The 23,895-nt window shown below is 40.7% G+C and overlaps 1 protein-coding gene across 1 annotated transcript in view; it reads right to left on the bottom strand.

Moving 5' to 3' along the window:
• LOC124622123 (guanylate cyclase soluble subunit beta-1) overlaps positions 1-23,895 on the bottom strand; it is a 218,084-nt gene that overhangs the window by 74,637 nt on the left and 119,552 nt on the right. Inside the window, exon 9 of the mRNA XM_047147736.1 lies at positions 19,264-19,346. Within this exon, the coding sequence (XP_047003692.1) occupies positions 19,264-19,346 (83 nt within the window). The remainder of the gene's footprint in view (positions 1-19,263; positions 19,347-23,895) is intronic.

The following is a 23,895-nucleotide window of genomic DNA, read 5'->3' as shown; positions in this document are numbered from 1 at the left end:
TTTGTTTCTGTAGAGAATGCAATTGTTACTGGATACGAAACTAGATGGCAAGCCAAATCGTGACAAGAATAACGGCAACTATTAGTCCAGACCTATTCCAACATGTCAACGTCAACTGTTGGCCACCGTTATTCTTGCTTGTCCTCCGCAGCTCGTAGTCGTGCGGTAGCGTTCTCGCTTCCCGCGCCCGGGTTCCGGGGTTCGATTCCCAGCGGGGTCAGGGATTTTCTCTGCCTCGTGATGACTGGGTGTTGTGTGATGTCCTTAGGTTAGTTAGGTTTAAGTAGTTCTAAGTTCTAGGGGACTGATGACCATAGATGTTAAGTCCCATAGTGCTCAGAGCAATTTGAACCATTCTTGCTCGTCGTGTACTTTCATTTCCTGTAATGGCTTCAGTCTCTACAGAAACAGATGGAGACGCTATCGGAGTACCCGGTGCACTGGTGTACGATGGATTCGCAGTTATTTTGATGCCTTACGATCAGACCTCTGTAGTGAGCGCTCGGAAACCTGTCGCCATTCTCTACTTATATCCGTCATTAGAAGGCATTTCCTGTTACATGAAGTTCCTGTGGTACTTTCCTATGAATGGCCGGGAGGATGGTGATTTCCCATTTCGCATTCTTAAGTTTCTCTTGACTTGGGTGTCTGATTTCGTTTCAGTGAACCAAGTTTATGAATCAGATAAACTTCACATTTTTTCTCGTTACCATTATAGTTATGTGACACTGAAGCCGTAAACTACCTTCTGGAACAGTCTGTATATCTATCTCATAAAGCTATATTACTTGAACAAATAATATGATTTAAAGACTAGGAACAAAACAAAAATGTTTCTTTCAAGAATAAATTACTAACAGACTCTGAGAACTACCACACTAAAAGTAAAGGGTGCAGGGAGAGCACATGTACAGTTGGACTTGATTAAAGAAATAGAAAACATTTTTTTGGGGCTTGTGCATTTGACATACTCTACTTTTCTATCTAAGTTAATTGCAGGTCGAGTTATATGACAAGTTGTAAAGTATATTTTGGGACACCGTGTATAATGGCTTCTTAAACATGAACACACTCTGAGCAATAAAAAATCCCACCACAAATATTTCTTAACTGTGTAGGGTACTGACAAAGCAGTATGTGGCATGTGCAACCAAGATTGTAATCCCACTCTGACAAATCAGTATTTTAACAGACTTCAAAATTTACTAAAATCAGTTTTGTGGTTTCATATGGAGAATACTCCATATGAAACCACAAAACTGATTTTAGTAAATTTTGAAGTCTGTTAAAATACTGATTTGTCAGAGTGGGTTTGCAATCTTGGTTGCACATGCCACATACTGCTTTGTCTGTACAAAGTTTACTGAAACGTTGTGGACCACGATTTGTTTTTCTTAGCGAACTAATCATAAAATATAACGTAGAGCTTACAGACGTGGACACAATTTAGTTTAAATGAACAGATAATCAGTTTTGCTTTTACAATTATCATCATGTCCTAAAAGAGTACGACTGTATTACGAATAAGCGTCCTCTTTGTCGTCGGTATTAAGTTCTGATGATTCTGTAAAGCTAAAATTGAATGTCTGTTAGTACGAAATAAAATGTGACCAAGATTGCAAATTCTACAGTTCACTTTAGATATCAGTTTTAATAGTCCCCCCGAGAGGGTAAAGTTTATACTGCTAATTCAAGAAAAAGTCAACCCCATCTACTATCACTCCGCAGTCCAATCTTTTAATGTAAAAAAGAGATAACAAAGAAACTTCCCTGTGACTATCGCCTGTATTAATTCCACAGAAATTAAAACGCTACTACATACACCTGTCGATAGATTCTTCTGCTACTCACTATAAAACAATTAGTCATTAACCATTTAGTAGCTACTTACACCTAATTGTACGAAAAAACCTATTTGAGATTTAAAAACTTTTAACAAAATTACTTGCAGTAAAATAGTATGTAGAATGATCAGTTGACTCGGTTCCACACCTTCGTTTACAAATGAAAGTACAATTATACGGGATATCAAACTGAATTCGTCATTGGGCTGAGAATTTAGTAGTAGGCAGGACGCTGCATGTTTTTTTGGTGAATAGTCATGGCCAGAAGAAGAAGTAGCTTCATGAGTGCACAGGGAAGTGAGTCCATAGCTTTCTTTTTCGTGTTATGTTAAAGACCTTGCCGACGATAGCAACCTCAGACTTTTCGCAGATGATGAAGTTATCAATAATGAAGTACAGTGAGGAAAAAAAAGACTGCATGAATATTCATTCAGATCTTGATAAGATTTCAAAACGATGCAAGGATGATAACTTGCTCTCAGTGAACACAAATGTGTAATTATACAGTTTACGAAACGACAAAACGTAGAATACTGTGACTACCAGACCTATGGTTCGGAATTATAATCAATCGAGTCATGTATGTATGGACAGGAAATGGAATGGTCACATAGGCTCTGTTGTAATTAAGACCCGGTGGCAGACTTCGTTTCATCGGCAGGATTCCGGGTAAACCAGTCAATCTACAAAGGAGAGGGCTTACAAATCAGCTCTCCGTCCTATCGTACAACATCCAACAAGTGTTTGGGGTCCGTATCAGATAACACTATCGGGAGTTAATGAACGTATACAGAGAAGGGTGGCACGGATAGTCACAGATTTATTTGACTCATAGTATTGCGTCACGGAGGTTCCGACAACATGAACTGTCTGAACCATTAAGACAGTCGCAAAGTATTCCGTGAAAGCCTGTTAACAAAATTTCAAGAACCAGTGCAAAGTGAAGAACCTAGAGATATTCTTCATCCTCTACGTATTATTGCTTTACGTACTGCGAAGAAAGAATCAAACTAAATGTAACAAGCACAGAGGCTTTTAAACATTCTTGCCGCATTCCATACGTGGAACGGGACGAGACCCTGAAATGAGTTGCCATGCTTAGCTTCCTCTGGCATGTACTTCACAGTGGTTTGCAGAGCATATATATATAGATATAGAGTGACTGCTGGGAACAGACGACATGCTCTTTTTCGCTTGTACATTATTTAAAATATTTGACATAAACAACACCGCTAGTCAGTTTTGATATCTACACTATGCAGCTCAGATGAGTGTCTAAGAAGAATGAATTGGGAGAGGGGAAACAGTTTATTCTATCATTTTCGTATCCACCGCAGCCGTTACAGGCCTTCTGTTAGATACTGCTTTACTATTGTAAGTCTACACGTCTTACTCATCGTCTTTCTTTTTTTTTATTTACACCCTTAACGCCAAACGGGTGAATACTTGTGAAACATGCATACTGATATCGCAACAACACTGTAATCAACGAACACACTGAGGAAACCGTATCACTGATGATGTTGATGACGATGTTGAAACTGAACAAAACATATATCAGTAGTTGCATACTTTTAGATCAGTATTAATGAACAGACTATTCACACAGGAGACGTTATTAAGGTAGGATAACAAGTAAAGAATTTAACTGACATTATTAATGGGCGTATCAGGAGGTGGCTGTTGTACCTTGGAACATTTTACAGACTGGTACCCTGCAGCCAGCCCTGCGAACAGAAGTTTGGTGTATTTTATTATTACATTTTGAAATGACGGGATTCACTTTGTGTGTTGATCTCTATAGCCGATATTACAAAAACTGCTCAGGAAAAGTAACATTATTCCAAATGTGTGTGAATTCCTAAGGGACCAAACTGCTGAGCTCATCGATCCCTAGACTTACACACTTCTTAAAGTAACTTACGCTAAGGTCAACAAACACCCCCATGCCAGAGGGAGGACTCGAACCTCCGGCGGAAGGGGCCACGCAAACAGCCCGGCCACTCTGCGCAGCTACAGATGAGAAAAAGTGATCCAAGGTACAACATGGTCACGTACCCTGGGACAACAATTCTATTCAAATTTAAAAGTGTTGCTAACTAGAAACTGTTATCAGTTTTGTATTTAATAGTCCGTGTGTTACAGTATTAGGCTAGTACTCTCCGGTAGTAAGCAAGTGAAATCAAATTAAGGAAACTATTACAAAAAAAATAGAAGTTAAAAAACTTTTTGAACGGAAGCTACTCGCAAATAACACAAATTTTCATTTTCAAGACATATGCAGTTGTTAAGAAAGTAACTAAACTATGTTCATTTTCAATTATCACATGTTCCATGGTAGAATACCTTACTCCAGTTCAAGGTACAAGACGGTGAAGGAACTACGAAATTTTAGAAATGTACAGAATTCTACTCAACATAAAACTGTGACTGATTAATTAAAGAATCCTCCAAATAGTTTAATACACAGTCCAGTCACGTTAATGGGTCCTCCTATTAAAAGCCTGAATAACCACCTTTTGCATCGCAGACGTGCAAGAGGAAAGTTAGTAAGCTTCTAAAAGGTATCGACAATGATGTAGAGCCATGTCCACACCAATGCTGTGGTTTCTCGGTTGAGGACCATGATGCATGCAGCTCCATCGAGGTGATTCCACATATTCTCGATTGGGTTTAGATCCGAGGGGTTTAGTGGTTAGGTGAGTACAGTTAACTCATCCTGATGCTCTTCGAACCACGCACGTACAATGCGAGCTACGCGACAAGTTGCAGTCGTGCTGGATGATGCCATCATGCAGAGGAAAAACAACGTGCATGTAGGGGTGGACATGGTCCTCCCGGTACAGCACTGCCCCTATTAGAAAGATGAGACGATTTAATTTATTTGCATCATTCGAATCACGTCAAGTCAGTTACATGTATAATATTGAGTAATTGCGTTGATAAAACTGTCTGTCGAACTTAGCATGCTATGCCTCTGCAGCTCACACGACTCCATGCCGTATTCTCGTCTCGTACAATCTTCAATAAGAGTTATCTTTGATTTCTATAGTGATCCACCTAAACCTTCCATATCACTCAGAACCATTATTGTATTGCAGACACCAACAGTAGTGTACCAGTTTCCCCACAATACCAAAAGAGTACAATGGTGGTACTCCAATTACGATTTTGAAGTTTTACGTGCAACGTTTAGACAACATGAGAAAATCAGATCGCGCAAATTAAGCAAAATACATATTTTTGTTAGAAAATTGAGAATCGGTAATTTCATTGTATTCTAAAAATGAGATCTCACAAGTTGCTCAAAAATGTATACAGAAAATTTCCTTTCACAGTGATTACCAACTGACCGCACATAAGGTTCAACCCTATCCTGTCCGTATACTGGAGACAGATCACTAGTTATCGTGCTTCGAACATCCCATGTGTGGTGCCTGACCTACTGAGACACAGTCCTGTGACATAATCGGTATCAAAAATGTTTGTGAGAACTGTACGCACATTAATCTTGTCTATCCACATGTACACTTCGCGCTACTTACAGGCGACCCCTACCATCTGTCTATTGATCCAGGGAGTGATTGATTTACCAAATTGATGTATTAAAGGAAGAGTCTGAAGTTCCATGTCTTCAAGGCTTTATTTTCCCGTGCACGCGGCCCCAGCGATCTGTTCCTTTACCCGAACGGAGTATAATGGAGCCATCACCTTCATGCAGTTGTGAAAAGAAATTAACTCGTTTTCATAATAAATCAGTATTTATACGAATAGCGCATTTGCGTAAGTAGAATCGTTCTCCAATTGAAGCAAGGTAATTATAGCAATTCATCATATCTGCAAGATATTTCTGTACAGAGAATTGTAGCTAAGAGCTACGACAACTGAGGTCATACTGTGGTTGTATGAGAATATTTGCATGATAGATATCGTTCTCGCTGTAGTGTAGTTACTAGTTATGCAATTAATTCATCATGTTATCACGCACTACAGAAATTGCTGTGTAAATGTAATTTCGGCCGTACGTGCAGCAGTCCTGGGTTCTGCGCATTCCTCTTCAACAAGAATGCATTACGAGACTCTTCTGTTTGATGAAACAATCGAGTGTTACTGTCTTAATACGTTTCAAAACAGATCCGGGAATATAATCTTGAAATCACCTGTTTTCGCAGATTCCTCTTATTATTTTAACTAGTGTACCATCTTCAGTCGAAAATATGAAATTGAATATTAAATAGGCGGAAGACTCCCGGTATTTTCGTGCTCGGGATACTGTGCAGGTACTGCGTGCTGTTGTTCTCACTGTGAGAACAGTCTCGACAATCGCTGATACTAAAACACTTATTTTCATTCTATTATGTTACGACATAATTCTCTGCATACTCGCAGAATATTTTTGGCTCAACAAATGGTGGCAAAATATATTCATTGTTAGTTCGCGAACTTGGTATGTACTAGAATCCAGGGGACCAGAAACCTGGTATGAATCTTCTCACGTTGCGTTCGCAGTTAACATTATACAACTATTGATCAGAAATGCCACTTTTGTCCAAACAAAGCAAGCCCAGTCATCTTAAAGAAAAGGGATAGCCCCATTCTAGATATTCAGTATTCAACATACTTGCAGTAGAAAAGATTAAGTCACAGTAATCAAATTTTTAGCTTGACTATTCCTTGCGGCATCCTCCTGTTGTTCTGTACAGGAGCCCCTCGCAGTAGGTTACTTAGTCACATATGCCCTGGGCTATGTAACAACACGATATGAAACGAGTCAGTTCCCGAGCCTATGAACATCATTATTACACTCCTGGAAATGGAAAAAAGAACACATTGACACCGGTGTGTCAGACCCACCATACTTGCTCCGGACACTGCGAGAGGGCTGTACAAGCAATGATCACACGCACGGCACAGCGGACACACCAGGAACCGCGGTGTTGGCCGTCGAATGGCGCTAGCTGCGCAGCATTTGTGCACCGCCGCCGTCAGTGTCAGCCAGTTTGCCGTGGCATACGGAGCTCCATCGCAGCCTTTAACACTGGTAGCATGCCGCGACAGCGTGGACGTGAACCGTATGTGCAGTTGACGGACTTTGAGCGAGGGCGTATAGTGGGCATGCGGGAGGCCGGGTGGACGTACCGCCGAATTGCTCAACACGTGGGGCGTGAGGTCTCCACAGTACATCGATGTTTTCGCCAGTGGTCGGCGGAAGGTGCACGTGTCCGTCGACCTGGGACCGGACCGCAGCAACGCACGGATGCACGCCAAGACCGTAGGATCCTACGCAGTGCCGTAGGGGACCGCACCGCCACTTCCCAGCAAATTAGGGACACTGTTGCTCCTGGGGTATCGGCGAGGACCATTCGCAACCGTCTCCATGAAGCTGGGATACGGTCCCGCACACCGTTAGGCCGTCTTCCGCTCATGCCCCAACATCGTGCAGCCCGCCTCCAGTGGTGTCGCGACAGGCGTGAATGGAGGGACGAATGGAGACGTGTCGTCTTCAGGGATGAGAGTCGCTTCTGCCTTGGTGCCAATGATGGTCGTATGCGTGTTTGGCGCCGTGCAGGTGAGCGCCACAATCAGGACTGCATACGACCGAGGCACACAGGGCCAACACCCGGCATCATGGTGTGGGGAGCGATCTCCTACACTGGCCATACACCACTGGTGATCGTCGAGGGGACACTGAATAGTGCACGGTACATCCAAACCGTCATCGAACCCATCGTTCTACCATTCCTAGACCGGCAAGGGAACATGCTGTTCCAACAGGACAATGCACGTCCGCATGTATCCCGTGCCACCCAACGTGCTCTAGAAGGTGTAAGTCAACTACCCTGGCCAGCAAGATCCCCGGATCTGTCCCCCATGGAGCATGTTTGGGATTGGATGAAGCGTCGTCTCACGCGGTCTGCACGTCCAGCACGAACGCTGGTCCAACTGAGGCGCCAGGTGGAAATGGCATGGCAAGCCGTTCCACAGGACTACATCCAGCATCTCTACGATCGTCTCCATGGGAGAATAGCAGCCTGCATTGCTGCGAAAGGTGGATATAGACTGTACTAGTGCCGACATTGTGCATGCTCTGTTGCCTGTGTCTATGTGCCTGTGGTTCTGTCAGTGTGATCATGTGATGTATCTGACCCCAGGAATGTGTCAATAAAGTTTCCCCTTCCTGGGACAATGAATTCACGGTGTTCTTATTTCAATTTCCAGGAGTGTATTTAAATATAGTTGTTTACTGACCATTTGGAAATGTGGTTTCATGGCAGCCAAATCTCTTGGGAACAATTTAAGCTGCATGATACGGAACAAAAACACTCTGTGGAACAGGGAAGTTGACCAAAATAAATGTTTTCAATTTTCCTGCAGATTTAGTTGTGTTGCAATTAAGAATCTACGTCAAGATGTTCTACTGAAATATTATACTATCCTTTTGGAGCTTTATTGTGCTACTAGAAAGTGTGACAAAACCTCTCGATAATTTTCGCAGCCCGGGATTCTAACCTTGGAGCTACCTCCATCTTGGTTTTGACTGTATGGAGGTTGGCTTGAGGGCAACAAGTCGCGACTGTTAACGGATAGTTACAAAAAAATAGCAGAAAAATTGAAAGTGGAAAAAGTTTGTGCTTTAAGGACTCTCAATATGCAAATTCTCATCGTACATGGAGATGCAACGGATAAGGTGCTGGACATGTACACGTCAGGGGCGGCGGGGTTAAAATACTCGCTCAAGAGCCTTGCAATGTTTCTTTATTGCGCTGGCTTACTCCAGCGACAGCACACCATGCAGCATGGAGGTTGCGAAGTGTCGATAGAGTACAACGACAAGATTCGCTGGGAAAACGCCAGCGCCCTCTCAGCCGCCAGTATTTAGAATAACCGCCACGGACCGTAGGGCAAGTTTAGGCAGTCAGTTTAGCCAGTTAGTTCGAGCCTGTTACGCCAGTTAGTTAGAGTCTGTACGCCGTGGAGTTCTAACGTGTCACCGAGAAGGATCCACAAACTTAGAACAGGGACAGGCAGCACACAGTAACCTTACAGTGATCATAGCAAACTTCTACTTCAACAGCATTGAGGCTACGTGGGCTATAAAGAAGATAGCTTCTACAAAAGCACATGGAAACTTAAATATCTCTTTCTTTATGAATAAAGAACCCAGATATCAATTGCGTGCAGTTTATATTACACAACGAGGATACCAGCCACCAACCAACATCCTCTCCTTGCTTCCCATGGTACAGCTCCACAGACACACCGAGCTGACATAAAAGCGGATGAAGAGAATACTACACCCATTGATTTGCTATGTCATTTCATGTGAATAGGGGGACGTTTAACTGAAAAATGCAACACTAAAATTCACTCATTTTTCCTTATTAACAATGTCTTAGCTCTATCTCTAATCTCTTGATGATAGCGGGACGTGTCCTTTTCGGAACGTCCTACTTTTATGGTCCTGCATCATACACTGACGGAAAAAAGTAACACCAAAAATAATTAATTTAAAGTAATGAAATTTCGGGAATACATTTCTCTAGGTGACATGTGTCAGTGATTACGTTTACAGGATCACAGGATAGAGTCACTGCAATTGTGAAATGCTGGTACATAATAAGCCATGTAATCGCCAGAATGTTGAATGCAAGCATGCAAACATACATGCATTTTGTTGTACAGATGCCAGATGTAAATTTGTGGGATGGAGTTCTACGCCTGTTGCACTTGGTCGATTAGTACACGAATGGTTAATACTGGTTGTGGATGACACTGGAGCTGACATCCAATGCTGTCCCATATGTGTTCTTGACTGGGGGCAAATCCGGTGATCGAGCAGGCCAAGGCAACATGTCGACACTCTGTAGAGCATGTTGGGCTACAAAAGCTGCATAAGGGAGAGCGTTATCCTGTTGGAAAACACCGCGTGGAATGCTGTTCGTGAGTGGCAGCACAACAGCAGACTGACAAACAAATTTGCAGTCAAAGTGTGTGAGATAGCCACAAGAGTACTCCTGCTGACATACGAAATCGCACCCCAGACCATTACTCTACGAGAAGATCCAGTGTTTCTAGCATTCAGACAGTTTAGTTCAAAGTCAGTGAACTGTTCATAATGGCATCTTTGTCGCCTTAAAAGCTTTCTTGGCTAACATCAACTCATCACGTCCAAAATCACGATCGTTACGACTTGTATTTAGAGCAAACCTGACTTGTATTCTCATGATGACGCTACAAAGACCACTCTTATGCGACTGAAGAGAATTTTAATAGACATCTCTGAGCTGTAGAAACACGCCTACGAACATTCTTTTGTGATGCACAACTTCTTTTTGGTGTGACGATTTTTTCCCGTCAGTGCATTAATATCTGCTCGGTTACTTCAAGCTGGTAGAGGTAAGGAGGTCTTCACACAGCAAAGATATTGTAAGGGAAAATATTAGCGTAGGAAGAAAACGTCTCAGATATGACGACGATACCAACTAACTTTCGTTTGTGCTGCGATCATGCAAAATCCACAACAACGCAAGTCAAGTGTCGACTAGAACTGCAAAGTGATTTGCTTGATATGGCTTTTAGTTAGTTAGTTACGTGTTCCATTGATCAATAGCATGGAAAACCGTTATGATGTGGAACGTGTTAAATGCACAAGAAATGCGCACAGGAAACAAGTTCTTTTCTTCTTTTTGGTTTACATTATAGTGTTATACCTAAATATTTTTATTATCTATCCCATTCCCTTAAATGGCACAAAATGCATGTATTATATCTCCAGATTTATTTACTCATATTCAAGAATTCATCTATGGTATAGGAGTTGTCAAGGAGATATGATTTCAATTTGTTTTTGAAACTATTACTGCTGTCTGTCAGACATTTCATTTCATCTGGTAATTTATCAAAAAGTTTTATAGCAGCATATTTACCCCATTCTGTGCCAGAGATAGGTTAAGTAAAGGATAGTGTAGGTCTCTTTCTTCTGGTATTGTAATCATGGAAGTCGCTGTTGATTTGAAACTGGTCCATGTTGTTGAGAAAAAATTTCATTACTAAGTAAATTTACTGTGAAGCAGTTGTAATAATTCCTAACCCTTTCAACAGATGCCTAAAAGATGTGCGACTATGAACCCCACACATTATTCTAACTTCTTTCTTTTGAGCAGTGAATACCTTTTGCCTAAGTGTTGAGTTGCCCCAGAATATTATTCTGTATGGCATCAGAGTGTGGAAGTATGCAATGTATGTTAGCTTACTAATTTCTACATCCTCAAAATTGGCAATTATTCTGATTGCAAAAGCTGCTGAACCTTGTCGCTTTAGGAGATCCAAAATATGAATTTTCCAATTAAGATTCTCATCTATACGTACACCCAAAAACTTAGTATGCTCTACCCTGGCTACTGACTTCTTTTGATGTGTTATGTTTATTGAAGGAATTATACTTTTTGCAGCAGAAAATTGGATGTATTGTGTTTTTTCAAAGTTCAGAGCAAGCCCATTCGCAGAAAACCAATTAATAACTTTTCCAAAGACCTTATTCGTATCATTTTCTATCGGACTTTCTTTTACTGGATTAATAACTATGCTTGTATCAGTTCAGCATCTTGTTTCACATAAGAAGGGAGGTCATTCATATATATCAAGAACAGGACAGGACCCATGATCGAACTTTGTGGAACACCTAATGTAATTTCACACCAGTAAGATGAAGTGGCAAACTCCTTTGAATCACTTGAAGCATGTAAAGAGACTTTTTGCTTCCTGTTCTGTAGATATGACTTAAACCACTCATATGCTGTTCCATTTATACCATAGAATTGTAATTTCTCCAACATAATGTCATGGTTCACACAATCAAATGCTTTGGATAAGTCACAGAATATTCCTACTGGTGATATTTTACTATCTAAGGCTGTATTATGTGGACAGTGAAATTGTATATCGCTGACTCAGTGGAACAGCATTTCTGAAATCCGAACTGTGATTTACTAAGTATACCATTACTGTTGAGATGGCTAACCGTTCTTGAGTACATTACTTTCTCAAAGGTTTTTGAAAATGCTGTAAGCAAGGATACTCGCAGGTAATTATTGACGTGTGTGAATTCCCCCTTTTTGTAGAGAGGCCTGAAAATGGCATATTTTAACCTGTCAGGAAAAACACCCTGAGTCAGTGATGCATTACATATGTGATTCAAAACATCAGCTCTAATTGCTCCACATTGTTTTAATAACTTGTTAGAGATGTCATCTACTTCAACAGAGCATTTATTTTTCAAAAATTTAATAATTTTCCTTATTTCACAAGAGGTTGTTAGATGAAGCTTAATCTGACTAAAATATTTCAAAACTGAGTCTTCCATGTACTGCCTGGCTTTTTCTTTTAAAAGTACACTGATAACTGCCCACGGCCCACCTTATTATTGAATACCAACGGATGGCTTTTCGGCCATATGGCGCTATAAGTACAGTATGTAAGTGAAAAGAGACGAGTGGGACATCATTCTATCAACGTTCAGCGCTGCAAATGAGGAAACTGAGTGACGAAAACGGCATTTTCAAAACGCAGACTTTTATGTCCCGGCGCCTGGTGACGAGAATCTCGGAAACGGCGAAGCTGCTCTGGTTGTGTATGTGCTACTATTGTCATTCGAGCGAATGGCTTCTCGAAACGTGAACCTTGCCACGAATGGAGGTTGATGGCTGGAGTATTACCCCATCATTACAAAAAGTTTCCAGGCTGGATTAGTAAAAGAAAGAGAAGAGTTAAGATTGTGGAATTAAATCTTCAGGTGTTCGAGACAGTCCTCCCACACACCGTCCCTTGTTGAGTACAACGTACTGAACATTCCTACATGACAAACTATTATGAAAAGACTTATTTGCGACCTTGTTCAACTCGTGTGTCACACTGGCTTGAACGTTTGTTAGATAGTCACACCGTTGATCTTTCTTGTGAATTTCTGCACTTTGTCGTCTAGTGATAGGTTCATGTCGATAACATTAAGCCCCCTATCCGTGATAACTTTTCCAGAAGAAATAATTGTGTGGTGTCACCGCCAGACACCACACTTGCTAGGTGGTAGTTTAAATCGGCCGCGGTCCATTTAGTACATGTCGGACCCGCGTGTCGCCACTATGTGATCGCAGACCGAGCGCCACCACAAGGCAGGTCTCGAGATACGGACGAGCACTCGCCCCAGTTGTACGACGACTTTGCTAGCGACTACACTGACGAAGCCTTTCTCTCATTTGCCGAGAGACAGTTAGAATAGCCTTCAGCTAAGTCCATGGCTACGACCTACCAAGGCGCCATTAGCCTTACATAGTTTGATAGTTATCGTATGAAATGTCTCATCAAGAACGATGTATACAACAAGGATTAAAAAGTATTCCCAAAGCAACGTACTTTTCTTTATAGCAATTCATTGAGCGTCCTGTTTCAGACTTCAAGATATTATGCGTGAGCTTATAGCGTGCCTATCGGCCCCCTCAAAATAACACTGTGTCGGCACTTCTGTCGACACATCAAATTGTCCACAATTTTCGTTTCATTCAAGTAGTGGCAAGCTTCAAAGCATGTTGTTTTTAATTTGTAGTCGAGGTGTGTGGGCAAAACTATGTACACTCTTCGCTCTTCTTCAAAATATCGTGAGAATGTCTTGAACACTTGGTCTGGAGACATTACTCCTCTGCGATTTGTGACACAACAACGTTGACACGCCACAGATGTTCGTTCACTACTTAACACTGCCAGCTCACAATTGTCAGATCGAATGCACATATGTGTTTATAGTTCTTGGTTTAGCTGCCGCTGTAGTTACTATCCTGATGACAGTTATATGCCAGGAACTTTTTGGACAAATGGTGTACGCTGTAGCCGCGCGGGATTACCCGAGCGGTCTCAGGCGTTGCAGTTATGGTCTGTGCGGCTGGTCCCGGCGGAGGTTCGAGTCCTCCCTCGGGCATGGGTGTGTGTGGTTGTCCTTAGGATAATTCAGGTTAAATAGTGTGTAAGCTTAGGGACTGATGACCTTAGCAGTTCAGTGCCATAAGATTTCACACACATTTGAACATTTTTGCACGCTGTACGGGACATTTCCCTGGACTTCAGTGGGACCTTTGATAGTATCAAAGGCCCTGCGACAGATGGGGACTACATGAATATTATTGCGGACCATCTGTATCCCTTTGTACTTGATGTCCTCCCCGACGGCAATGGCATCTTCCATTCAGATAACTGTCGATGACAAAAGATTAGAATTGTGCTGGTATGGTCAGCTCGTGTTGGTGTTTTTGCATGATCTGGACCCTGTGGAATACAAGTGGGAAGTTATAGGACGCTAGCTCCGCATCCAGAAACCACCATCACGTAATTTAGGGAACGTAAGTGACATTTGATTATACATATGGTGCCACATACCTCCAGAAATCTTGTAAGGACTACATGAAATGCAGAATTGCTGCTCTATTGCGTTCCGAAAGTGGACCGCAGGTAATTAAGCAGTTGACCATAATTTTTTGGCTCATCAGCGTAGCTGTGTTGTGTGTGCTTCACCAAGTAGGTAAATTGTAATTCCGAGCAGCTGTTTAACTGTTTAAAAGAGACCGCACCTTCATTTTCAACAGTTGCTAATGGGTGGCTGAATTCTGACGCTAGTATACATTCAATGATGGTGATTCGCCTGATGAAAATATCAGAATCGTAATAATGGATGAAAATACAGAGACATTGTGCAGAATTTTGTGTCACAGCCCTTTCAAATTAGAGAGATGATTCTCGTGAACTGCGTGGATGTGAAAATAAAGAATTACGCCAAGTCGTTGGCAGGAATGCAGTGGAGAGCTAACGTTGCTTTTAGAAGTGACATGAGAACATATCAGCACGAATTTACGAATCGCCTTAAAGAACAACACCGAACACACGTACAATCAGTCTTTCAAATCAAACTCCAGGCGTACACCATCCATCCAAAAACATCCTACATTGATTTTATTCCTGTCATACAATCGACGTAAGCGCAGTAACGACGGTGGCAGCTATAAGATGCGTTCGATAAGTGCAACACTTTTTCTCGGATAGTTTCTATTCAAAAAATGGGGAAATCGTTGTGGGACTTCGTGGAACACTCCCGCTTCAGCCCCTAGAGTTTCATGATGTTCCGATATGGGGGGGGGGGGGGGGCATAATCATAATCTTCTCCTTCCATGGATTAGATTTGAAATCATCTGTTCTGGTCTCTATTTACCATCCATCTCATACGAAGTCTACCTAGTTTTCTCTTTCCAGTCGGCCGATAATTCATTATCATTTTTGGCATGATACTTCCATTTTAGTCCATTCTCTTCTATCTTGTCATTAACTGAAAAGTCTTTTTTTTTTTAAAAAAAATATGGTCATATTCTTTCATTCCTTATTTTATCCATATTGTTATAACCTCTTATATATCTCATGAGCTTCATCTCTCCGGCTTGTACACGAGATTTTCCTCTTTTTGTTACTGTCAATGATTCTGAACCATTTACAAGAGTAGGTACAACCATAACTTTACAGAATTTCATTTGTGTCTCTTTTCTCGTTTTTCTTCCCGAAGTTCTTCCAACTGTTCCGCAGATAGCTTGATATTTATTAACCTTCTTCTCAATGTCTTTGTCATAGATAAAACTAATATCACATTCTAGAGAACTGAAGTGGGGTACTTGTTCTAATTTTGTTATTTTTCGATCTGACTGGATTCTTTCCTTTGAGAGCCATTACCTTTGTCTTATTTTTCTGTTTTCTGTATAATTAATACTTATCTGATCATCAGCATACAAGAGAGTATTTAATGGTATGCTAGATCCTATTTTAGTACCTAGCAGTATTTCGTCTTTCCGCCTCACACCTCTGTCGTCAATATATAAATTAAACAAAGTGGGTGATAAATCGCACCCTTGTCGAACCCTTGGCTTATTAAAGTTTCTTCAGACATTTTCTAAACGGAACTTATGCCTATTTTTCTATTTCCATGTTATTAATAAAATGCTTAGGAAAACCATTTATTTCCAATATTTTCCACAAAAGAGGTCTTCTTACTTATCAAACAATTCCTTAAAAATCAATAAATGTTAAATGCGTTTATAAGCTCAATTTCCGACGTTTTCAATAATGTGTCTTATTATAAATATATCATTATATGAAAGTCCCTTTCTGAAGCCTGCTCTTCTGAGATTATTGCATCAGTGACAGTTTGTAGGGATTGAATAAGAATTTTCCCATTAATTTTATAGCCTGCGTTTAGTAAACTTATACGTCAGTAATTTCCAATATCTTTCCTATTGCCTTTTTTACATATGGGAAGTACTTTGTCTGTGTTCAATTCTTGAAGTACAGAACAGTTCATCCAAAACATATTTAAAAATTGGAGGAAGAAAAACTCTAAAATGACTCCTGCATATTTGATTAGTTCAGATCTTCTTTTAATTCTTTTAGGTCTGTTCAATGTATACAGTTATTATGAGCTTTTATAGAGAATCTTTCTTCACTGTCTTCATCATACGATAAATTTCTGTAAAGGTGTGGCCTTTGATTTTCTGTTATTATGTTAATGGTTGCAGTATCTTTCTCCGTTGTATTCACATGCTTCGTGAGTTTAAACGATACATTCTGTTGGGATACTATCCGTACCTACAAAATGACATGTATAACGTCGATTCGTTCCAAGCAGAAAGCTGTCACTGTGTTTATTTTGGCGGAAAACCAGAGCATATAAGATATTCATAGATGTTTGCAGATTTTCTAAGGAGATATGGCAGTGAAGAAAATCATGGTGAGCCGTTGGGTGGGGCGTCTATCACCATCGCAACAAGGTCGCACAAATCTGTCCGATCTCGTGCGTGCCTGCCAGCCGCACACATCCTCAGAAAACCGAAGAGGAGACATCAGCGTGCTCGTAGCCACAAAAATGCAAACAAACGTCTCCTCCTCGTTGGCCTCACACAAGTCTGCGCACCCGAGAGGAGCTTGCAAAACTTCATTGGACAGTTCATCCTCATCCACCATAAGGCTCAGATCTCGCACCTCGCGACTTCCATCCGTTTGGCCCAATGAAGGCTGCACTCGTCAGGAGCAGAACGTGGATGACAGTGAGGTTGTTAATGCAGAAAGACGTTGGCTCCGGAGTCGACCAGTAGAGTGACACCATTCGGGCATACAGGCGCTCCCAGTAAGGTGGCGTAAGGCTATCGCATTGAATAGAGATTATGTTGAAAAATAGGGTTTCGTAGCCAAAAGAGTGGGGAATAATATGATGTACTTGAGTCCTCAATAAAAACAACCTGCTTTCAGAAAGAACTGACTTGCCTTACTTGTTGAAGGCCCCTAGTACCAACGGCTGTAATTAACAGAAGAGCTTTCTACCAGTCAATTGTGAGCTGACAATGTTAAGTAGCGGACATGTGGCCGTACTACATCAACGTTGTTGTGTCACAAAGAGCAATGGAGCAAACGAACAGGACGCATCTAAATCAAGTATTCAAGGCTTTCTCCAGAAAGTTTGCGAAGTTTGCCCCACATACCTTAAGTCCTGAACAAAAACAAAGACGCGTAAACGTCTGCTGCGACGTGAGGGCAATGAAAAACGCGGACAATTCAATTTCTGAAAAAAAAAGAAGAAAGAAATCATCATGGGGTGACGAGACTTCACGTTATCAGTAAGGACCTACCACAAAACAACAAAGAGAATAACAGATCTCTGATGATTCCCCAAGAAGGTGTGTATGTGACTCGCGAGTTGAACGTCATTATAAAAATGGACTATCCGGTCAATTTCACGTGGTTGTAGAAACGTAGCGTGCACTGTACTCAAGTGGGGCAAAAATATGTAGAACCTATGAAGCAGTAGGAGAACTATCTTAACTTTTACCTATTTTTTATGAAGCCAGTGTCGAAACGTTTTGTACTAACGGATTAGAGAGCGAGGTGTGGTTGAATATGGATATCAGTGTGACGGAGGCTTCAATAGAACTGCTGATCCAGTTTCCGGTCAGGGTATTTACTTCCCTTAGGATAATAGTCGATTAAATGTGTATACAATAACTGAAGCCGTAAGTATATCCTGAGAACGAATGCAGGAGTATTTCAGATAAAGCATAAACTACGAAGAAGCTTTGTTAAAGATTCCGTGTTTGTTGAACATTAGCGACAAGGAAATTCGAAACCGAAGTTTCTGGGACAGGTTTTTAAAGATTTATTACTGTGAGTGAAATGCGGGTCAATTCATCACAGACAAATCAGCAATGAGAGTGATATTAGAAGCCTGTGGCACAGTAAAACAGGAAGGGAAAACGTAAATTTAATTTTGAGAAGACTGCAAGTGTTTTACAGAACGCTAATTGCAGTTTTCTAACCGACTGTCTTGAAAAGGATAAAACATAATTGACGATTACGAAACAGGAGTTCTGTACAAACTGGACGTAAAGGTACGACAGAAGAGATACAGGAAGCATAAGGAAAAATGTCTTTCACCAAGATGACGCACATGCTCACGAAAGTGTATTTACGAGTTTGAAGTAAAACCCGAGTGCGCCGAAAAACTAGCGCAGTTTTGCCCTGTCACTGCCATAATTACAAATTTACTCCTCTTTCACTCACTCAAAAAAAGCTGAAAAGTGAAAAACAGACAATGTAAATTTTCCTTATATCAGAGAACACAGCCCTGGTCTCCTGGAGCCATCGGAATCTTAAAAGCAGTAACGATCTGCCGATGTTTTTTTTATTATCTTTTGACTTCGTTATGAATACTCAGTGAAGACAGTCTGAGGCATATCAGACAACTTGGTACACGTAAGCAGACTTCTCTTCCTTCTGTAAAACCCACACCGACTTATAGCAGCAGCCACAAGGAAGAAGTTACACAAAAGTTTTTATCTCTAACTTCAATGATGTCCGCCCCCGGTAGCTGAGTGGTCAGCGCGACAGAATGTCAATCTTAAGGGCCCGGGTTCGATTCCCTGCTGGGCCGGAGATTTTCTCCGCTCAGGGATTGGGTGTTGTGTTGTCCTAATCATCATCATTTCATCCCCATAGACTCGCAAGTCGCCGAAGTGGCGTCAATTCGAAATAATTGCAACAGGCGAACGGTCTACCCAACGGGAGGCCCTAGTCGCACGACTTGAATGATTTGTAAGAATTATAAATCAATGTCTTTGCATACTTAAAAACTAAAAATGAAATCGGTTTATTTCCATACTTAATAATTAAAAATTTGTTGACATAAAAATTTTCATATATATATATATATATATATATATATATATATATATATATATATACACATACACACACACACACACATATATATATATATATATATATATATGTATTCACCAGTGAAATTACTAACTATGTATAAATTTATACCTCACAAGAGTGACATTACCTTATTAAATCATCCAGATTCATTACACTCGGATAACATAAGAAAATAACGAGATCTGTTTCTGGGATGTACACCATCTGCCCCTGTAAAGAAGAGAAGGAAAGAATATTAGCCGTTTATCAGATTAAAATTTTGGTTGCACCTTCACCTTGATCCTTTCCTAGAATTGTGCGTTACTCCTTATCCATAACCATTCATAAATGCAGAAACATGACTGTACACTGCACATACCTTCAAAACAGCAGTTTATCTACCAGTTCCCCCTTCAGATAAATTCTAAATAAATGTATCAAACCGGTATTTCGACATTTTTCCAACGTTAATAGAATATGGGTTTGACTCTATATGAGGGAACTGTCTTGTACAGTAAAGGTGTTTCTATCCAAAGCAGGAAAGGCACGCAATAACCGATACGAGTCTTCCGGGTATCAATGTATCAGTGAACATGCGTGTGGATATATATCAAGCTAGCAATTCGTTTTGTGCTGAAGATAAATAGTTTTTTTGTTTTCTGGCGTTCAGATATTGATGTTGCGATGGCTTTCTCAATGATGAAGGTCAAGGACATTTACGGTGGCGATAATGAGATTGTTATTCAGCACGCATTACGTTGTTGAATGTCACAGGGTAACGATAGACTCCAAATTTTACAGAATACAAGACTCGTTCACTAAGAAAAGAAAAACGTAAAACATAACTATGAAATTATAGAACGAAGTGGCAAGTTTCTGCATTTAGGGACAGGCATGGGCAGAAAATAAATAAATAAAAGAAACAGGAAAAATAACCTGAAGTGCTATTGTTAAACTTAGAACTGTTTTCTAAAGTATGCTTCCGATGACAAGTTAGTTTGCGTGGTGATTCTCCGCAGCAAGCACAGAAATACTTGTTTTGTAAATAAAACTACCTTTTCCTGCTGCCACTTAATTTATACTTCCCAGACGTCTTTCGCCTTTTTCTTGCTCTAAGGCATCATCAATGGCATTTTTAACGATACAGTTTTATTGTTTTTAGATTATCAAACAGCTCAAGTCGCGATTTTTTATGTAAACAAGTAATTACTTAATGTCTTGAGGTCGCACTACCACTTTATTACCGGTAATAAAGTGGTTGTGCAACTCCAGACCAGATGAGTAAGTAATTACTTCTTTACGTAAAAAATCGCGGCGTGAACTGCTTGATAATCTAAAAATAAGAAAACTGTATCGTTATAGGTACCACTGATCATGCCTTAGAGCAAGAAAAAGGCGAAACGAGTTTGGGAAATATAAATTAAGTGGGAGCAGGAAATGGCGGTTTATTTACAAAACAAGTATGCTTCCGATGTATACAGAAAGGAAAGTTTACTGTACTACCAATTTTAATATAAGTCAGTGAGACAAGTACTTCTGGGACCGAAGACTTCAGCAGTTTGGTCCTTTAGGAATTTACACGTGTAGTTCTAATGATAAAACTTCTAAGGGGTATGTTTGAAAAATACACATATACAGGGTGTGCAAGAAATATTGCGACGAACTTCTAAGGGTTGTAGAGGTTGTCTTGAGGAAAAATTCGAGCCTAGGAACCGTCTCCAAAAATGTCAACCAACGACGCTACAGAGCACTGAAGTTATAGGCGCCGTCGCGTGTCATTAGGCTAGAAAATGTGGCTTTGTAGGCTGGCTGGTCATATGCGGAACGTCTCCCAATGACGTTTGTTATTCAGTGATCGCGACTGATAGCCACGACCGCCAGTGGAGCAGACTGAGGTAGCTGCTGTGTGTACCGTTCTTGTCTCCTTTGAACGCGATGCTCTGTTGCCTTCATGGGTGACGGCTGCGGACACAGGTTTCCGTCTGCTGTTTATTTTTCTCCCGTGAGTCTAAAACACTGGAATTTTTAGAGGATTCAATGAGGAAAATTAACTGTGAATGGAAACCGGTATCGAAACCCGTCATCTACTGAGGTAACAGAGCATCACATTCATAGGAGGCAGGTCCTATTACGCAGCAGCTAGCTGCTCCACTGGTGATCATGGCAATCAGTCGCGATCATTGAATAACAGACAACATTTGGAGACTTTCTCAATTCGGTCCGTCAGTGCAGAGTCACGTTTTCTGCTAGAGGGGTGGCCTATCGGTGACTATCACTTCGACACTTTGTAGCGTCGTAGGATGACGCTTACGGACAAGACTTCCTATTCCCCATTTATTTGTTCCTCAAGTTACCATCTACACCATACCCCCCCCCCCCCCCCTCTCCCAGAAGTTGGTTGTAACATTCATGGGACAAATGGTATTTACAACCTTCGCAACTGTAAAGGGAAGAGTAGGCTGGAATGTCAAATAACAGGTGACTGTTTCACAGAAAATTATATTCGTATAAAGTTATCGAGGAGCGCTTACGTGTTACTGAGCTTATGTTGGATTTCTGAATTTACAAAATATCTGAAGCTATTCCACTGAATATATCCAATAACCTCCTACACACAACGGCTAACTATAATATTAGTACAGAAGCTCAATGGTTGTTGCTAACACTTGGAATGATCTAAAGGCATTACAGGCATTATTCTCCCTTCTAAAAAATTCGTCACATCGTTGGAACATGTTAAACATAACGGAAGGGATCAAGTTTGGATTTACACGTCGCACCACTAAAAGATGGAGGGTGGGTAATTAAAGAGAGTAGTGGTTTATTTGTTCTTAAGACATGTTGCTATAAATCTTTACGAAGGGTAGACGGCAACGCCTTCAACACATGAGCACAGTACTGATAAGAATAATAATACAATCAAAATTAAATAGGCCCTTAATATAGTTAATTAAAGAAAGTCGTGGATAAGGGAGTGCTATTGCAGATATGATTTGTGGCAGATACGGAGGATAGTGTTAAAAGAGAGAGAGGGAGAGAGAGAGAGAGAGAGAGAGAGAGAGAGAGAGAGAGAGAGAGAGGAGAAAAAGTGTTGAAAGTCTAGAAACATAAATGAGGAAGGGTTCGCATAAAATATTAAGTAGGAGAGGAGTGCGAAACAACTAAATTCCGTCGTTGAAGGCATTTAATCAGCTCCCACAGACAATGGACCATGATCAATGGTACTGACTGACAACTTAAAACTAAGCGAACGTAGAGAGAAAGGTATCTAAAAGCTACGTGAATAATTGCAGTTTTAGGAATGAAACAACTCATGATAAACTTAATTAATTGATCTATAACCCAGATGGTTACACCTCACCACAGACGACGCTTCAACACTAAATTTCGAAGAAATACAACCAAGAAATATAATCCCGAAAAATCTAATGAATTACACTTCTGACCGAAATCAACTGGAACTTGTTAAAATGAATCTAATCGTTATCAAATTTCAAGTTGCGCCAGTTAGCTCAGAAGAGTTAAAGTCATACACTAATGCGTCTCTAAAGCTAATTAAATGAACGATCAAAAACTTCAGTGGGTATCGTTTGGCTCCAGAAAGTGGTGGGGCGGTTAGAACCGTCAGACGTTGCCAACCGAAGGGCAGTGTCGCTTCAGGAAAACGGTAGATCTCTGGTTTTCTTTGTGTTTATTGCTAATGCCGAACTATGTGAATACTGTTAGGTTGGTATTACTAAGGCACACGTGTTAACTCTCTGATACCTCTCGGAGCTTTGAAAATAGACTCATTTGTCCATCCAGTCATTCGAAAAAGACACTCAGAAAGGAATACGGAGAAAAAAGATACCGTTACGTAACAATTAAACACATTTCCGGCTCTGTAACCTCGTTAGAGCAGTAGTAGTTTGAGGTTCAGTGTCACTAACAACATGCTAGGAAATATTATCAATCTTATGAACAGGGACTGACATTACCGTGTCAAATTACGTAAATATTGTAGGTTTGAGAGAATTAGAAAGTACCAGCAGAGGCAAAGAAACGGATCAGAAAACAGACCAGAGTGGATAATATAATTACAATAGCAGTGAAAATGAAGTTGAGGCGCACGGACACTAAGCCAATGAGACTGCGCGTTAGACAGACCACTGGAAGTACTTTGTTGTATTCGGAGATATTAGAAAAAACCGATGATACCAACTATTAGATGGTAGGTGGCTGGTATAAGAAAAGATGCCGGGGTGTCGTGGATATGTATAGCTGAAGTCCGTAATGCATGGACAGATATGGAGGAGATCTTATTGAGGGGTGTGCGTTAAATGGCTGTTGAAGATAAAGAAGAAGATGAAGGCTGAAGAAGTTGGTGAAAGAGAAGAAGCATATGAAGAAAATAAAGATAGTGATAGTGATGACTATGAAGGTGATGAAGGCGATGTTATGATGAAGCGCTCTTCTTGTATCCTATCTCTCCAATTTGTTAACTACACAATTAGTATATCGAGATTCACCAAGTAAGCCAGAGAAATACTGCTAAAAATCATTGCCTTTCAGTTTAGGAACATAGAAGATCAAAAGATAAGGTATTCTTTGAGAAAATCATTTTAATCAAACTGCTAGAGACACTGGAAGGTTACGTGCACCACCAAAAAAAGCGGATAACAGTGGGAATCAATTTTGCGAGAATGTCGTCAATAGGAAGGAAATAAAAGAAACTGCAGCGCTCTCCTACGAGTGTGCGCATATCCTAAATTAGTGTTATTACTGGATGTGCTGTCTTTTA

The sequence above is a fragment of the Schistocerca americana genome, chromosome 7 (assembly GCF_021461395.2).
Source record: "Schistocerca americana isolate TAMUIC-IGC-003095 chromosome 7, iqSchAmer2.1, whole genome shotgun sequence".
NCBI classification, from domain to species: domain Eukaryota; kingdom Metazoa; phylum Arthropoda; class Insecta; order Orthoptera; family Acrididae; genus Schistocerca; species Schistocerca americana.
Note: the sequence above shows the minus strand (reverse complement) of the source record. Positions and strands in the feature narration are given on the sequence as shown.